We start from the raw sequence: 16,613 nt of genomic DNA on the forward strand, positions 1-16,613 counted from the left end.
GTGAATTATTCAAAAGACAAAATTCGCAAACAAATATTGAAAAAAGGAATAAGAAGCAACATTAAAAAAAAAGAAAAAAGAAAATAGTCTTATTTTTTTTTGAGAAAATTAAATTTTGTAAGCTTTAATTTCCGCAAATCAAAAAAATAAAATTTCAATTTTTGCATACTTTACATCTACCGTGAAACAAAGCGAATTTGATTGAAATTACGAAAAGAAACAGTTATGAGTAGCAAATGAGCACATTTATTTACTTCAATAAAATTTATTAATAGTTTTTGAGAGGTTAAAAAATTTCGTCAAAATCAGTCAATTTTGGATTAATTAGTCTTTCAAAATTGGTGAAAATTTTTATTCTGAGAAAGATACTTCGAAAATAAAAAAGAAAGTAATGAGGCTTCTCGCGATTTTCTCGGAACTTTCAATTGAGTGAGTGAATTTCTCGCTTGTATTGACTAGTAAGAATGATTTCATATTGATAATAAACAACAAAATGCACTATATAGACAACAATGAAAACTTTCTGCAAGTATTTAAAATTAAATTATTTATAGATAGTTTGAGAATTAAGTTTGTATTATTTTCATTAACAAGATAATAATAAATTTTTACAAAATTTAACAAAAAAAAAAAAAAAAAAGAATCTTGACTGCAGACCACAAGATGAAGGTGGATTTTGTTTCGTCTTGATTCAAGCTTATACGTTGTCTGTAAGGGTATGAAAATCTATTAATGCTGCGAACTTTTGTGAGAGTTAGTTTGATTAAATTAATGCGCAATTTTTAAACACAAGGTGTAATTTAAAAGAAATGTCATAATTTTGAACCGTGGTCACAAGATTCTTACATACTAAACTTTCAATACATTTCAATTCAAACAATATCTTTTAGAATAATCCCAGCGAAAGATAACACAAAAGTACCTGAATCATATCCCAATATTTGTTAATTTAAATGCTGCGATCTATTTTAAACCGAAATGAAACATTATCCTTACACTGTATCCATTCTTTTTAAATCCAACACGAATCTTAACATTTCACTCCTCTCGAATTATAAAGCCGTTGCTATGAATAGATCGAAATTTTCTGAATCCTGATTGCTTTCGAATCCTGCTTCCGTCAGATGCATTAATTTATGTTTTCTAAACCAAATCCACTTGTAATGAATGATATTCATTTCAGCGCTTCTCAAAACCCTTGGAGACTGAAAATTTATTTGAAAGATTTAATCTGAAATTAAATTCACCACTTCCATTTCCTTTTCAAATTCCCTGAAGATAAATTGCTTTTTCAGACAGTGTTTCGCTAAAATCCATGTTTAAAGATGACGAAATTGCATTGCAAAATGTCATTATGTCATTTATAAAAAAAATTGTCCACCAGTTAGATATATAAAGCAGACTATGTTACATGAGAGTTGCATAAGTCACTCAGTCCTCAGAATTCACAGTAGGAGAAGCAAAGTAGGTATTGGTTGCTTTTTTTTAAAAAAAAAAATGATCATTTTTTTTAAATCTATATATTAGTTTAAATTGTAGTTTTATATATTTCTAGTTACATGTTTTGTATTCTGCTATATTTTATTCTATTTTCCTTCCTTCGGTTCGGTTATATTGTTATATTTAGCATTATTTATGAATTTCTTAATGAGGTGTGTAATAAAACACCTGCTAGGTATTAAGCTTCTCAGCGCATTAGGTTCGTATTTACTATGCGATTACATTTCATATCTACAATTATTTTATACTTGCCGTCTTTGGCGACCAGTTGGTTCGCCATTCTTAAGACTCTTTAAAATTGTCAATTAAATACTTTCTGTAACTTGTTATTGTCAATTAAATACTTTATGTAACTTATAATTGTCAATTAAATGCTTTATGTAACTTGTCTTTCAATAGCTTCTTCATCAAAATTTTTTTAAGGTTCAAATTTTGATAGTCATATAATTCACTCATGCTGTTATAAAATCCTTAAACCCGTAATGCTCTTTATATATATCTCTCTAATTATCTGTGAGCTCTAGCAAAATTTCAACTTTAAAATAAAGTGGGAAATGATTAAACTGCAATTGATATAAAATTATTTTTTTCTGAAACCAAGCATTTTTTTTAAAAAAATATGAGTGCTGAAAAAAGAATCGTTATGTGTACTATAGAATAACTCCCATAATTTATGTAATATCTCAAGACTTATTCAACAAAAATTTCTTAGATTCCTCATAAAATTCAGTTTCTAGTTTCACTTTCAGAAGGATTTAAATGACATGAATAACAATATTTTATCTTGTTTCGGTCTATAAATACACTTCAAAAATGATGAAGTGACTGACTTAATTGATTGAAGGGAAACTTTTTATTTAAAATATTAGTCCTGAAAAATGTTTGGTTAAATATTAATCCCAGAGGAGAGGATCTAGAAGAAAGCTAAGAATTCTTCATTTATAGAGCATTTATAGACCCTAGCTACATATAATATAATTATTTACTTCCTTTATAACATTTTAAAGCATTTTTTTCTATTATTAAGAGTTTACAAAACAGTCGTTAGGCCTTGAATTATAAGTATATATATTAAAAAATGTTTGTCTTAAATAAAGCTTATTTATTGAATTAATAATATAGATATTGTAAAAGTCATTGAAAACTTTTCTTTACATTTAATTTTTAGAAAAATCATAGTTTCATATTTATTTCATTTCATGTAGACACGTGGCGAAAATTATACTTTTATATTTTTGTAATAATAATTTATTTATTTTTTTAATTTGAGCAATTAAGAAAGCATAATTTCAGAATTCTATTAGAGCTTCTGCCTTAATTAAATGATCATAACATAATATTTTTACTTTTATCCGGAATAGCATATACTTCAATATTAACTTGAACGAAGATGTCAATTTTAGATAAAATGCTTTGAACAAAAACTATTTTCTAATGTGTATTTATTAGTGTACAAAACAAAAGATTTTATTGTTTCATTTCTTTTTCAAAATTTTCAGCTATAATTTATTATTATAAATAAAGAAGTGTCTTATTTTCTTTTCTAACGAATTCACCACAACTGGCGTCACTCATATAGAATAAGGAATAATTTAATGAATATATTAATTGGCATATGAAATAATTAAATAATGTATTATCAACGAGGACAAATCAATCAAGTGAGTGATATTTGAAAAGTCTATCACATCAGGAAATGAGCAAAACATCGATTAAAACTCTCAGCTCAATAATTCTAAATCAAATGAAATTAAATCAAGGTTTAAAATGATGCATAATTTCGATAAAAAAATAACAAGTTTGCATTCAAAAGTACTCAAACCTAAGATTGCTATGCTTGCAATTTTAATACCACATTTGCGCGGGTCTTGAGCATTGTATAATAGTTTATAGATGGAACTGGTCATTGTAATAAATTATTGTAGTTATTGTGTCGGAGTTTCTTTAAATTGTGCGAATTTATTCAACTCGCATACGATTAGAATAACGTTGTGAGCCAGATGATATTACAAACATCTTCCAGTCTTAATGTTAGAACTGCGTTTCTGAAACTAAAACTGTTTTCTTTTTTGGCACCCCCGTTAATATCCAAAACATATGAACTGATATTTTGCACTAAGTCACATTGTAGTTTCAATGTAGAGCTTCGAAGTATGTAAAGAAACAGATAGAACGTGGGTTTCAGAATATTGCAATAAAGAAAGCGTTGGTAACTTCCTAAAAGACAAGATAAATCAACCTTTCTGACTGCCTAATATTGATTTTATCTCCCCGCAAGAGGAAATTTTAAGTCGCCTTAATCTCTTTATTTACGAAAACGCTCCTTATCGCGTAGATTTAACGATGCAAAGAAATGCAAGCACGATTTATTTTACAAACTTCTAAAGAAAATGGCATTTTTTAAAAAAATGCTTGTAAAAATTTACTTTTATAATTCAATATTTTTATAGCAAATAAGTGATGTATCAAACAGTAGATAATTTTGATGCAAAATTAATAAAGAATATAATTTAGAGTTAATAACTATGATAGTATAACTTTAATAAATAAATTCAATAAGCGTTTTATAACAATTGAAGCATTGTGGAACAAAATTATTGCCCATTACAATTTCAAAATAAGCCATATAATTCACATCTAACGTGCTCAAATATTAATAAAAAGTGTGAGAATCGTCTTATTGCTTATTGAATTTAATAATTTTTACATTATCAATGATTATAATTAAATACGAAGAAAATAAAATCATTCATACAATTCAGTTCATAAATAAAGATAATTTTTCATAAAATCTAGTTTTGGCTTCGAATTAGTCAAGATAAAATCGAATTTAGCATTATATTCATAGAAATAGTAAAACATCAAAGAAAGTTCAAGTTGCTGACGAATTAAAATTCAATCAATGTTCGGATTAGTCAAGTTTTGCAAAATTTATGAATAGTCTCTAAAATGTGTCGTCTTAATGTATCAAATATGGCATTTCTAAGAATTAAAATTGAAAATTTTCGTTTTGTTAATTTGAAATTTGTTTAATTATAGCGTAGAAGTATAAAATATTAAATATCAGAATCATAAATTTGGAACATTCTCATAATAGAAAGAAATTTTTCAGCAATATTTGCTCAATTTTTTTCTTTTTTTTTTTTTTTAAATTTTTTTTGCGAAAGTAAGCAGTAAAGTGTCGTGTCAAGAGATATTATTTCAGACTGCACAATAACAATTCTATAGAATGAAAATGTTGCTCAAATTTTGTGATTATTTTTCTATTTATCAACCAATAGCAACACACCGTTTTAACAATACGGACCAAAATAGCAATCACAGAAAAATTTTATAAACAATATTAGTTGTTAAAAATCTATTCAGTTGAAAATAATAATTTATAGACATTAAATTTTAAATTAATTTATATAGCTCTAGAAAATAGTTAAATTGGCATGACTGAGTAAAAAATCTTTTGAATTTTGAGGAATAAACATTTTGTTTCTTATGGAATTAATCCGATTTGTTTGATTAACAGATTTAGAATTTATAAGGAGTAAAAAAATGATATCAAAGTAACTAAATAAAAAAAACCACTAATGGAAAACAGTTCCTTCATAAACATTTCAGCAATTCCTTCAAAAATGCTAGATTGCATTTATGGGATTCTGAAATCTGATTTCTCACAGTGCACACATAAGTGCATTTATCGCCATAATTATAAAATTAAGGCAAAACGAGGACCAAACCTGAACGAAAGAATTAATTTCGAACTTTTTTAGAGTACTTTTACTGATTGTAATAAAAGATTAAAAACTGATAGACAAATATGTGTGTTTAGGATCAGTGTGGTAAGACATTTTTTATACAGAACACGCGAAAAAATCGATCGTTCTTGTATTAGGGGTTCCAAAAATTTCTTTCTCATCGCTCTATGAATGGCCTTATTTGGCTCTGCTTGTGCAAACATGCAGGCTTATTTATTAGCCGTATATGTCATCAGTTTCAGCTCGTACCAAAGCTCTACTATACCCCAAGTCGGAACTACACCCCAAAAAAGTTTTTATCCATTTGATGGGATTGGAAAGGTGTAACTTTTTATGAGCTCCATCCTCAAGGTGAAACAATAAATTCTACAAAATACTGTCATCAACAGGATCAATTGAAAGCTGTCATAGTAAAAAAACAGCCAGAATTAATGAAGCGGCGAGCGTTTTCATCATGACAACGCGAGACCACATACTGCATTTGTCGTAAGAGAAAAGCTCTTACAGTTTGATTGGGATGTTTCACCGCATCCTGCCTATTCTCCAGATCTCGCTTCATCTGATTATTACTTCTTTCTGTCCTTAAAAAATTCTCTTCGCGATAAGCGCTTTAAATTCATCAGCGAAATAAAAGAGCGCCTCGAGGATTATTTCTTGTCCAAAGTGCAACAATTTTGGAAAGAAGTCATAATGAGGCTTCCTAAAAGATGGGAAAAACTAATAGAGCAAAAGGTTTCTTATATAACAAAATGAATAATATCTTAAACAGGAAATTTTGTGTATTCATTTCATATTAGAAATAGATAAGAAACTTATGGGACACTCTAATATAAAATTTCTTCCCAGAATAATGCTATTTTACTTCGAAAGCATTTTATTTGCAAAATCTTTTTCTATCTATTCGGTATTAATTATATGAAATCACTTTTTACTACGAGTGTGTAGATTCTATCTCAATGCTTTCTTTCATCAGAGACAATACCAATGATTTGTAAATTACGGCGAATATGTCCATCTAAGAAAGGAAAAAAATAGCTTATAAAAATTAGAAACAATATCTATATCAGACAAAAAAAAATGAACGCAATGACTATGAATTAAGCTTTCTGTTCTTCGAATGCAGTATTAAAGTAATGTACTTGGGCTTCGATTGATTGCATTTCTCTCTCTCTCTCTCTCTCTCTCAGAAAACAAAATTAGTTTTTTTTACGAGATAAACTATTTGTTTAGGAAATCAATCACATCACTAGTGGAATCATCCTCTTCGCACTCTTTATTACACCTTCGCATACAATGACGAGTTTGATTCGCGTATCTAACTACTGAATTTTAAAATTTTAATTAAAAATCAAGTGAAGAAATTAAATAACTTTAAATTCAAAAATCACAAGGAAAACGTTTCAATATCGCAAGTACCTTTATATTATTATTAGGAATCAAAATAATAATAAATGTCCTAAGTAAGATATGCCATCTAATTCGGAAGTTAAGTACATTTGTAGGTCAAGGACTTAAATTCAGTTACTAAATCCATCTCTAGCTTCTTTGAAATCACAGGAGATAGCGTTAAGTCAAAAGTATGAGACGAAATTTCTAGTGATTCCACACTTTCGACATTAATTTGAATTTCATATTACTAGTACTTAAATCATTTTTGACAGAGTACAGTCAGGAAATGGATCAATAAACCAGAAACAATCAAACACGACTCAATCTTTTAAAATCACTAGAAAGCTTAAATAGGGAATTTCTCATGGTCATTTGTGTCGTTCTTTTTTGTAAAATCTCTGTTCCAGCAGCATAACAGCTTTATTATAATCTTAATTTTCTTAATTGTTTCTAAAGACATTTATCAAGCTCATTAAATAAATCTGTTCCAACTAAGTGGGCTTTTAAAGAATTAAATTACAATCTCCATTTAGAAAGCCATGTACTGTGGGAATTCCAAAATGTTGGCCATTATCTTTATTTTTAGAAAATTGCGGCAACGCAGTCCTCGGTCAGCTAACATTGAAAGTTCAATGTTCCCATATCGATATAACAATCAATTAAAGAGTTGAATGTTGGGGTAGGTAATTGGAAGGATTGTAGATGCTTTTATTTTTATTCAGATTTCATAAATATTTGTTTGATCTGAATCTCATAGTGATGTATTTTTTGGCGGATTCTTCACTTAAATTATCAGGATCTTTCCGAACTTGCAGTCTACCAGTAGCTATGTATACAGAGTCACTTTTTTTCATTTTTCTGAATTTGTGTTAAAATTTTAAAACTTTTCTTTTGAATAGTTGAATGTATTCAGGATTTTCAGAGACCATTTTATTGAAACTACAAATGCTAAAGAACAAATTTCATCATAATATTCAAAACATATAATATATTCTTAGCATATAATCTGACAGGAATTATATGTTAAAAGTAATTATCCAGTAAGGGTACATCACTAATCTAAAATTTGATTTTCAACCCAAGCTTTGCTGGCGCTAATCAAAAACTTGATTTTAAATCTAAGCTTTATTGGCACTAATTGAAAATTGGCGTTAATCAAAAACACGATTTTAAATGAAAACTTTACTGGCGTTAATTTGAATATCACTATTTAATCACAATTTTATAATCATTCCTCGAAGACAGATTTTCCTGAAAGTTCCTTAAAGCAAAGCATGCTAATCTTGCAAGAAGTCGCACAAATAACTGCTGAATAGAGACCTTTGAATAAAAATGTACATTGAGGAGAACTAACAAAATATCACTCAATAAAAGTGCAGGGTGGTTATAATTAAACTTCCCCTATAAACAGCATCCTACAACGCAAACGGGTGAACGGATTGCAACTAGGGATTGCAATACCGGACCAAAATTTCAATACCGGTATTCGGTATTTTTTAAATCTTAATACCGGGATACCGATTTTAATACCGGTATCAGAAATTTTAGAAAAAGAAAGAAAACACAGGCGTTTCTTTATTTTATTTGCCAGTTTTGTTAGAGAGTGTAAATATCACAAAAAATAATTTGTAACTTATAAATTATAACAGTATATAATCACAAAAATGTAAAAAAAACATCTTATTTATTTAAATCACAAAAAAAGAATAAATATCACTATTCAGTCTGTGGTACTATTACAAATTTTTGAAATGTGATCTTAAAAATCATCATGCATCAATTGTACTGTCATTAAGCCTGAAAAGTAATTTTGTGTAAAAATTACCAGCTGTCGAAAACGCTCTTTCGGCATCTACGCTAATTGGTGGTACTGTTAGCAATGCGCGATGTACTTTTTCCAAGCATTTACCTCTAAATCCCTCATCTTCAAATAAGTCGATTTCTCGTCGGATGGTTTTGGAAATACCTGATTTCTGTATTGTATTTTGGTTCGTTGAAATTTTTTTATTTATCGCAAATTCTAATTTTTGTTCAAGAGACAATTCCTTTTCACTATCGACAGTAGTGACATCCTAATCTTCGATAATTGAACCGAATTCTTCTGAATGTGGCTAGGTTTGTGGGTAAAAAATTTTAAGAAAATTTACTCTAAACTTAATCAGATTTGAATTTGTTATTTTCTTTTCTTCTTTTTCATTTTCATTTTTAAAATCATTATAATTATGTAAATACCATAAGACATTTTCTATTTCGGTATGCCTTTCTTCTGTGCGATTTTTCAATGTAATATATAATTCTTCAGATAGTGATGTGTGCTGTTCATTCAGTGACTGCAACATGAAATTTATTGTTGCATTAGCTGTTAATAAATTAGAATATCTCCGACATAATGCTTCAATAGTCAGTTTTATTGGAAATAGAACTGATATAGTTCTGGATATTAAGTCGAATTCACTATCTGAAAAATTAATTTACAGGTTTAAGTCGATTATTGCTTTTTGGATTGGATTTCTCAGTTTCAAAAATCGTTCCATCATTATGAGTAAACTATTCCAACTTGTTTTAGAATCTAATATTAACATATATTCTGTTTTATTTTCAGTTAGTATACGTATTATAGTATACGTTAGTATAGTATAGTATTCAGTTAGTTAGTTTTATATTCAGTTAGTAATATATCCTTTTTATAGGGGAACGTTTAAATATCTTAACAATTTTTCGAACTTTATAAATTATAGAAAGCAATTCTTAATAGGTTAATATGTCATCTTCATTAGCAATATCTTCTTCAACAATTACATTGTCATTATCATTATCACTCTTGCTCTTTTCAAAAATGGAATGCAAAATTTCCATATCCACAGTATTTGGATTCTTCTGTTCTTTATTTTTTTGGTATAATACATCTAATTGAATTCCATGTGCATAGCACTCCTGCTGATTTGCACCAATCAACTTTCCAACTTTTTTCATAATTGTTGCTCCATCAGTCGTTATGGATACAATATTTTCTTTCAGGGATAATCCATGTTTCACTAATTTAGATTTAAGCAATTAATTAAGCTATTCATTAGCTAATTAATTTCCCCCGTTATGGAAACATAAAAACAAAAACGTATACTATTTTGCTATGTTCGCGATACCTGAACATATAGTGGAGACAATTTTAAAAATTTCTAGTAAATACCGAAAAACCGGTATTTAAACTTGTGAATACCGGTATTACAAAATTGTACAAATGGCTCAAAATACCGGTATTCGGTATCCCGGTATACCGGTATTGCAACCCCTAATTGCAACGAAATTCGGTATGTAGACTATACACGAGATGCGCTCACGGAATTTCGATAAAAAAAGGTTCAAAATATTCACAAGAAGGCGTTTTTTCCAGTAAAACATTACTTTTAACACAATAAACGACCAAAACGGAATAAAGAAACAATATTAGCACTTATTGTCATCTTGTAACCGAACCACATTAATGAAGGTAAGGGAAAAAAAATAACAGTGCGCTGTTTGAGAAAAAAAAAAAATTCAATTTACAGAAACAAAACAGATTATGCACACGAGGAGCATTTGTTCCTAGGACGATGTAGGGAAAGGTGTCCCATGTGACCTTCTCCTGCAAACCCTGAAGTCGATGGACAGTGTCCTCAACAGCAGATCGTAACTGATCAGTTGTGATGCTTCGAGCCTGAAACGTTATTGCGTTTCCAGCTTTTCCGGATTTTTCATTTTATTACTCACATTCTTGTTCTGGAATGTTAATATTGTTTCCGTTATTGTGTTAAATGTAATATGGAAAAGCGCCTCTGGAAAAAGCGCCTCTGGTGGACATTTTGGAGCTAAATTTTCTTTTCGAAATCCCGTCTATATACCAAATTTCATTGCAGTCTGTTCATTCGTTTACGTTGTAGGACGCTGTTTATAGGGAAAATTTAATTATAACCACCCTATAGAAAACAAAACTACAGCGAGATTACGTTTCGCAATTTCATATTCTATGCAGTAACACTATCTAGTACCATTCTCTCAAACAAAGCCCTGTTTTAAAGTATAAGTCACCTGATAATGAAAAAGCAGGTAAACTTTTTTAGCAGATAAACTATAGTACTTTGGTTGTTTTCTGACAGAAGTAAAAGGGTTAAAAATTCTGCTGTAAATGGAAAACAAAATTTGTGTTGGGTATCGGCAATTTATTAAATTAATTATATAGAAAATATGTTATTGTAATTTTTGAGTTTGAAGAGAAATCAATAATCTAATTTAACTTAGTCTTATTCTGTTGTTGTCGTTTCTTATGACACTTGTCATAGACAAGCCTGCTAAGTTAGCAATTTTAAGCCGAGAATTGTGGCTTCTCTTGTTTCGGTAGCGCCATCTATGTCCAAGAGTATGACTTAGTTATTCATGTGTCACAATCCTTTTTACGGGGCTGACTTCATTTATGCATTTTATTCACTCATCCACAGATTGCAATTTAGACCTGAATCAGAGAACGATCACTTCTGAACCAGTACCCTCAGTTGTATTGTCACGACGGAGGACTTTGTGACCGCGACAGATTTATATGTGCTCGCACCAGCCACTTTATACACAGAGAGTCTTCGGCCTACGGGGTTCAAACTCACTACCCAAAGGATGCGAATCCAACGCTCTACGAACTAGGCTGTCTAGGCCTAGTTTTCTTATTGAATACATAAAAATGATGTCATATCAAACATATAATTATTTGAGAAAATTTATAGCTTTATTTTGTTCGATTTAAATTTAATTTTATTATAAACTATCCATTCCTTCCCTTCATAAAATATATGTAATTCTGAATGAAATTCATTTATTAAAAAAGTCATTATTTCTTGTGTCTATTATTACTGTAAAAAATTCGAAAAAATTCTATTGAATTTTGAAAACAAATAACATTTTAAATTATTGGACATATGCAATACCCTCAGTCAAATTTTGTTTGTAGTTGCTTCTACAAAACACAGATTCTTTGGTTTGTTTTCGTATTCAATACTCTTTTCTCAGACGAGATATAATTAGAGCTTAAAAGGAATGAAAAATATCTATCAGAAATACCTAAAAAATTCACGATTTAATATGAAATTTAATTATAATGTATATAAGATGTATATAATGTATATAAGAAATTTGTTTCCCTTTAAGGTGTACGTACACACTAGAAGATTTTTTTTAAAAATTTTAACTTTAAAAATCCAGTTTTTTTACTGTAGGTCATTAATATATGTTTAAACTCATTTCAGTGAGAAAAAAACCATATTACACTAATTACTAGTTAATTAATTAATATTTAATGAGATAATTAGCATATTTTTTTGAAACATGATATCTTAAATTCTAATTTGTATATGCACACAATTCTAGTTGGGAATTATGCCTAATATTAGTCTTCATGTTGTCTGCCTCAATCAAGTTATAAAAATATAGTTTTGTATAACAATTTTTTCATCAACGATGAATAGAAAAAGCGATATTTTTTCTGTAATTTTAACTTTTAAATAGCTATTAACAATTTATTTCTATAAATATAACTTTGATTAAGGCACAAAACACCCGCTATTTTATACAGATTATTTTGATACATAAATTACTGTATTTGGTTAATTTATTGTTGAATTATGATTGTTTGAATGAAGCAACATAGTGGAAAAAATATCATTCTTCATAAAGTGAGTTTTAAAGAAACCGTAACTAGCGTTTTTAATGAAAGCTCCTCAAGAAAAATAATTATAACTCGAGAAATATTTTTAATATTGACAACATCTTGATATCGTTTGAAAGCTAAAGGATCAGAGAACATTATTAAGCAATAAAAAAATGTTCGATATTTTGAAGGATTTTCGAAGTTTCAAGTGTGTACACACCCCTTAATACTAAGAGAAAAAAGATCAATTTTCCACAACTTTCCATTGAAACGTAATCTATAACAGTATTTTTAACACCACTTAAATGCATAAAAACATCAGCGCCTATAGGAACATAAAAAATATAAAAAAAAGAAAGTTATTTTGATTTTAACATTTTTCGAAATATCTAGATTCTATAAGTTATAGATGATATACTATATCATAATAATATACATTAGACAGTTGTTTTGAAGTTAAACAGAAATATGTTATCCTTCTTTCTAACCCGCTTATAAAATGGCAATATTTTTCATGAAAAATAAATCTCTTGAAACATTGTATTGGCACTCAAAATTTGAAACAAATCTACAAATTTTGTATTCGGACCACGTACCAAATTTCATATGTCGAGACCAAAGCGCCTTTGAGTTATCCATGTTGAAGATAGAAAGATAGAGCAACAGACAAGTATTATCCTAAAATTGCATTTTCCGACAGAGAAGTCTGAACCGGTGAGAATCGTTATAGTCTTTGGGTAGAATTTCGTCATGATTACAATGCTCTTCATTTGAATACAGTTTCGTGGTGGCAAGATGTTGACTTTAGCACCACAGGCTCTAAATTGGAGAGTCCGAAGAACTTTCCAAAGGAATTTCAGGTTTTCGTAACAAAATAGACTTATACAATAAGGTCTGCATGCCTTTATTTTATATATAAAATTTGACTTTTGATCGTATAGCGATTTAAATCTCATGTTTAATCTTCGCCCTGAAAACAATTTCAGAACTGTTTTTATTTTTCAGAATGAAAAAATTCAGAGATATTATCCTCACCATCATAGGATTGCTGGAAATTCAGTTGGCATGCTGCTTATTGGAAGACGCTGACATTCCAGACCTGAGAGAGAGACTCTACCATCCATCTTTTATTTACGTAAAAGACCACGACGAAGTGCCGTTGTCGAATCGCATCTCTGAGGAAGACGACATTGACACTGAAGAAGATGTTATCGATTGGAAGCATCAGCTCATAGAAAAACGAGGATTTGGCGAGAAAAGAGGATTTGGTGAGAAAAGAGGGTTTGGCGAAAAACGCGGTTTCGGTGAGAAAAGAGGATTTGGTGAAAAAAGAGGTTTTGGCGAGAAAAGAGGTTTCGGGGAGAAACGAGGATTTGGTGAAAAAAGAGGATTTGGTGAAAAAAGAGGATTTGGCGAAAAAAGGGGATTCGGCGAGAAAAGGGGATTTGGAGAAAAACGAGGATTTGGAGAAAAAAGAGGTTTTGGAGAGAAACGTGGTTTTGGCGAGAAAAGAGGTTTTGGAGAAAAACGTTCTCATGGTGAATCAATGCACAGCAATAATGTTTTGTCCTTTATTACGCAGTGGGTGCATTTTCTGAAACCTGAAGAAGTGGCCAAATATCGAGCGGAACATTTTTATCCTCATTTGGAAAATTATCGAGCTTAGAATGTAATAACTCTTAAAACGGGCTTCCATCTGGTTTAAAATCAGAATTGTATGACAAAATATATGAAATAAAGAGCATTCATGTAAATAAAATTGACAATTTTCTGCCAACGTTGGATTTAATAAAAGCAAAACTAACAGTTGAGTCTTGCTTTATTTTGCTGATTTATTTTTTACTTAAGGCTATATGTTTGGATAATTTTTTGAGATTTATTAAACAATTTACATTGAATTCAGAAAGAATTTAGAGTTCTTATGCTCAATTTCAGCCTTGCAATTTACCACTTTTTGCTTCATCAAAACTGTAAATCTTATTTTCCCAAGAGGAAAAAAAGGATAAACTCATAATTTTATTTTAAAACGCACGAAAGCATTCGAAACTAAACTCATTATAAAATCACTATCTTAAGCCTGATAATTAAATATGCTGGTAGTAATTTGATCCTTTGATACCAACTCGAGAATGCTAAAACAATTATTGCAAGCAATTGATAGTTCTTTTCTAAACTACCTTTTGATAGGAGGAGCACTTATTATAGTAATAGATTTCTTATTTCATTTTGGATTCATTTGGATATAAGATTTTTAAATATGCAAGCAATATTTAAAAATCTTTTTAATTTGTAAATAAAATGTTGAGAAAGAAATCATTACTAAAATTGCTATTTCCAATTTGTAAGCGCTGTATTTGCATATTTATGAGTTTAAATATGAGTGTTCAGTTATCTAAATCAAGTATTCTCCAATTTGACTTTTGCTTAATTTAGGGAAGAAAATCAAATCAAATAATTGCAGACGGTGAGGCTACATTAATTTGTTACAAAAGTTTTCTTTGGAAGTGAAATGTTTTTATTACATTCAATAATTTGTTTGTTTTGAAAAACTCGTTGATGATTTAGTTTCTATTTTTTATTTCCATATTTCTCAACCTAGTTACATTAGAGTGTAAATGAAGCTATTATACGGGAAGAATTAGAACTCATGGAAAAATCCTAAGAGTAGTAGAGTATTCTAAAAAGATTTTTTTTTATTGAAAAATGCAACATAAATTTATCCTTTATCACATTTTAAGAGAACTTCATCACAGAAATACTTACAATAATAGTCAACACTTCGATCGTTAAAAGAAATTCGTGAAGACGACAGTGAAACGATTGTAGTGTAATTTTAGATGTAACGTTGATAATTCTGTCCGTAGACAATTTAAATTCTCTAATAAAAACATTAAGGCAAGGAACAGCTGATATTTTTAAAACTATTAGCAGCTAATTCTAATAATATCTTGACATGCTGTTAGCAAGTTGTTAATATTTCTTTTTGTGACTATTTAAGGTGTTTCTACTCAGTGTTGCTTATACACTCTAATACAAGAAACATCTGCCGTACTTGAACACTCTAGATCTTTAAAAGTACCATGCATAAGTCCTTTACAATACTGATTATAATTTTGAGCAATAAATACTGCTAGAAGGATATACAAGTAGTATTTGACGTGCCAGGAAAGTGGTAGACTATTTTGAATACAATATAATTCGTCAATGAATAATTATTTTGAATACAGTATAATACAATATTTCCAAAATGAATATAATCTACTGATATACACAGATTCTTCAAGTGAGCGTGTTAGAAATGAGCTTTCTCAAGCAATAAATTATGATAAAACTGCTATAAAACTGCATGCTTCACATTATTATCTAAAAAAATATTGTTAAGTTAACCGACAAATTTCCATTTAATAGAATACATTATGCTAATATTAAATCCAGAAAGAGCTCTGACGCAGTTAAGAGTTGGAATATATAGACGATTTATATTTATTTCAAGTAATATTATATTGCATCATTAAGCAGGGACACGTGATGACGCGGGTCTTGTTTGCGATTTCCTGTAATTTCAAATGAAATTCATGTAATTTTAATGTTTGATGTTTTTGATATCATGTTCAATGATGTTTCTTTTATCAAGCATTTCTTTTGCGACTAATAGACAACAGAAACATCGAAAGTATTTTACTCTCATATGCTTACACACTACACCGCATTTTGTTTCATTCAGTTTAAAATTGATTACACACTTTGTACCAAACAATTAGACTGGTAGACAGACATACAAAAAAAAGTTTTAAAACGAATTTAAGAATTCATAAAGGCAAGTTTTCAATTCTTTAATGCATTCGTATTCACAAACGCAAGATCTAAGCAACTGAGTTCAAATTTAAGGAGACAGTGGATTTTGAAATAAGAAAAATGGACAGAAACATAAAATTTTATTTTTTATCGCTTTACCGCCAAAATATATGTTTATATTCAACTAAAATAGTGTTATAAAATGTATTGTTTAATAAAATAAATATTTCAAAGGTCTAAATTTTTTTAAAATTACATCTTAATGACTTTTTATCAAAATTTCATTGTAATTAGATTTAAATATCTTTGAAATGTTCCAAGTGTCTTAGTTTTCGAAGAAATTAAATAGAACCGATAATAAAGATTTCGGTTAAGCATTAAAAGAAAACTGGGAATGCACTTTCTATTTCGAATATTTTTAGATAGCTAAAAGTCAACTTCAATTCAGAAAAACATAAAATTCCTATGAAAATTCAGTAAGTGTGCTTAAAAATACTTCTAAAAAATTAGCA

General features: G+C 29.1%; 1 protein-coding gene across 1 annotated transcript; it reads left to right on the forward strand.

Annotated features, from left to right (window-relative positions):
- Nucleotides 1–1,436: 1,436 nt before the first annotated feature.
- On the forward strand, nucleotides 1,437–14,083 carry LOC129976532 (uncharacterized). Its single transcript, XM_056090153.1, has 2 exons — nucleotides 1,437–1,464; nucleotides 13,312–14,083. The coding sequence occupies exon 2, from the start codon at nucleotides 13,313–13,315 to the stop codon at nucleotides 13,970–13,972; it is 660 nt and encodes a 219-aa protein (XP_055946128.1). The 5' UTR covers nucleotides 1,437–1,464; nucleotide 13,312; the 3' UTR covers nucleotides 13,973–14,083.
- Nucleotides 14,084–16,613: the final 2,530 nt, after the last annotated feature.

Source organism: Argiope bruennichi, chromosome 7, assembly GCF_947563725.1.
Source record: "Argiope bruennichi chromosome 7, qqArgBrue1.1, whole genome shotgun sequence".
NCBI lineage: Eukaryota > Metazoa > Arthropoda > Arachnida > Araneae > Araneidae > Argiope > Argiope bruennichi.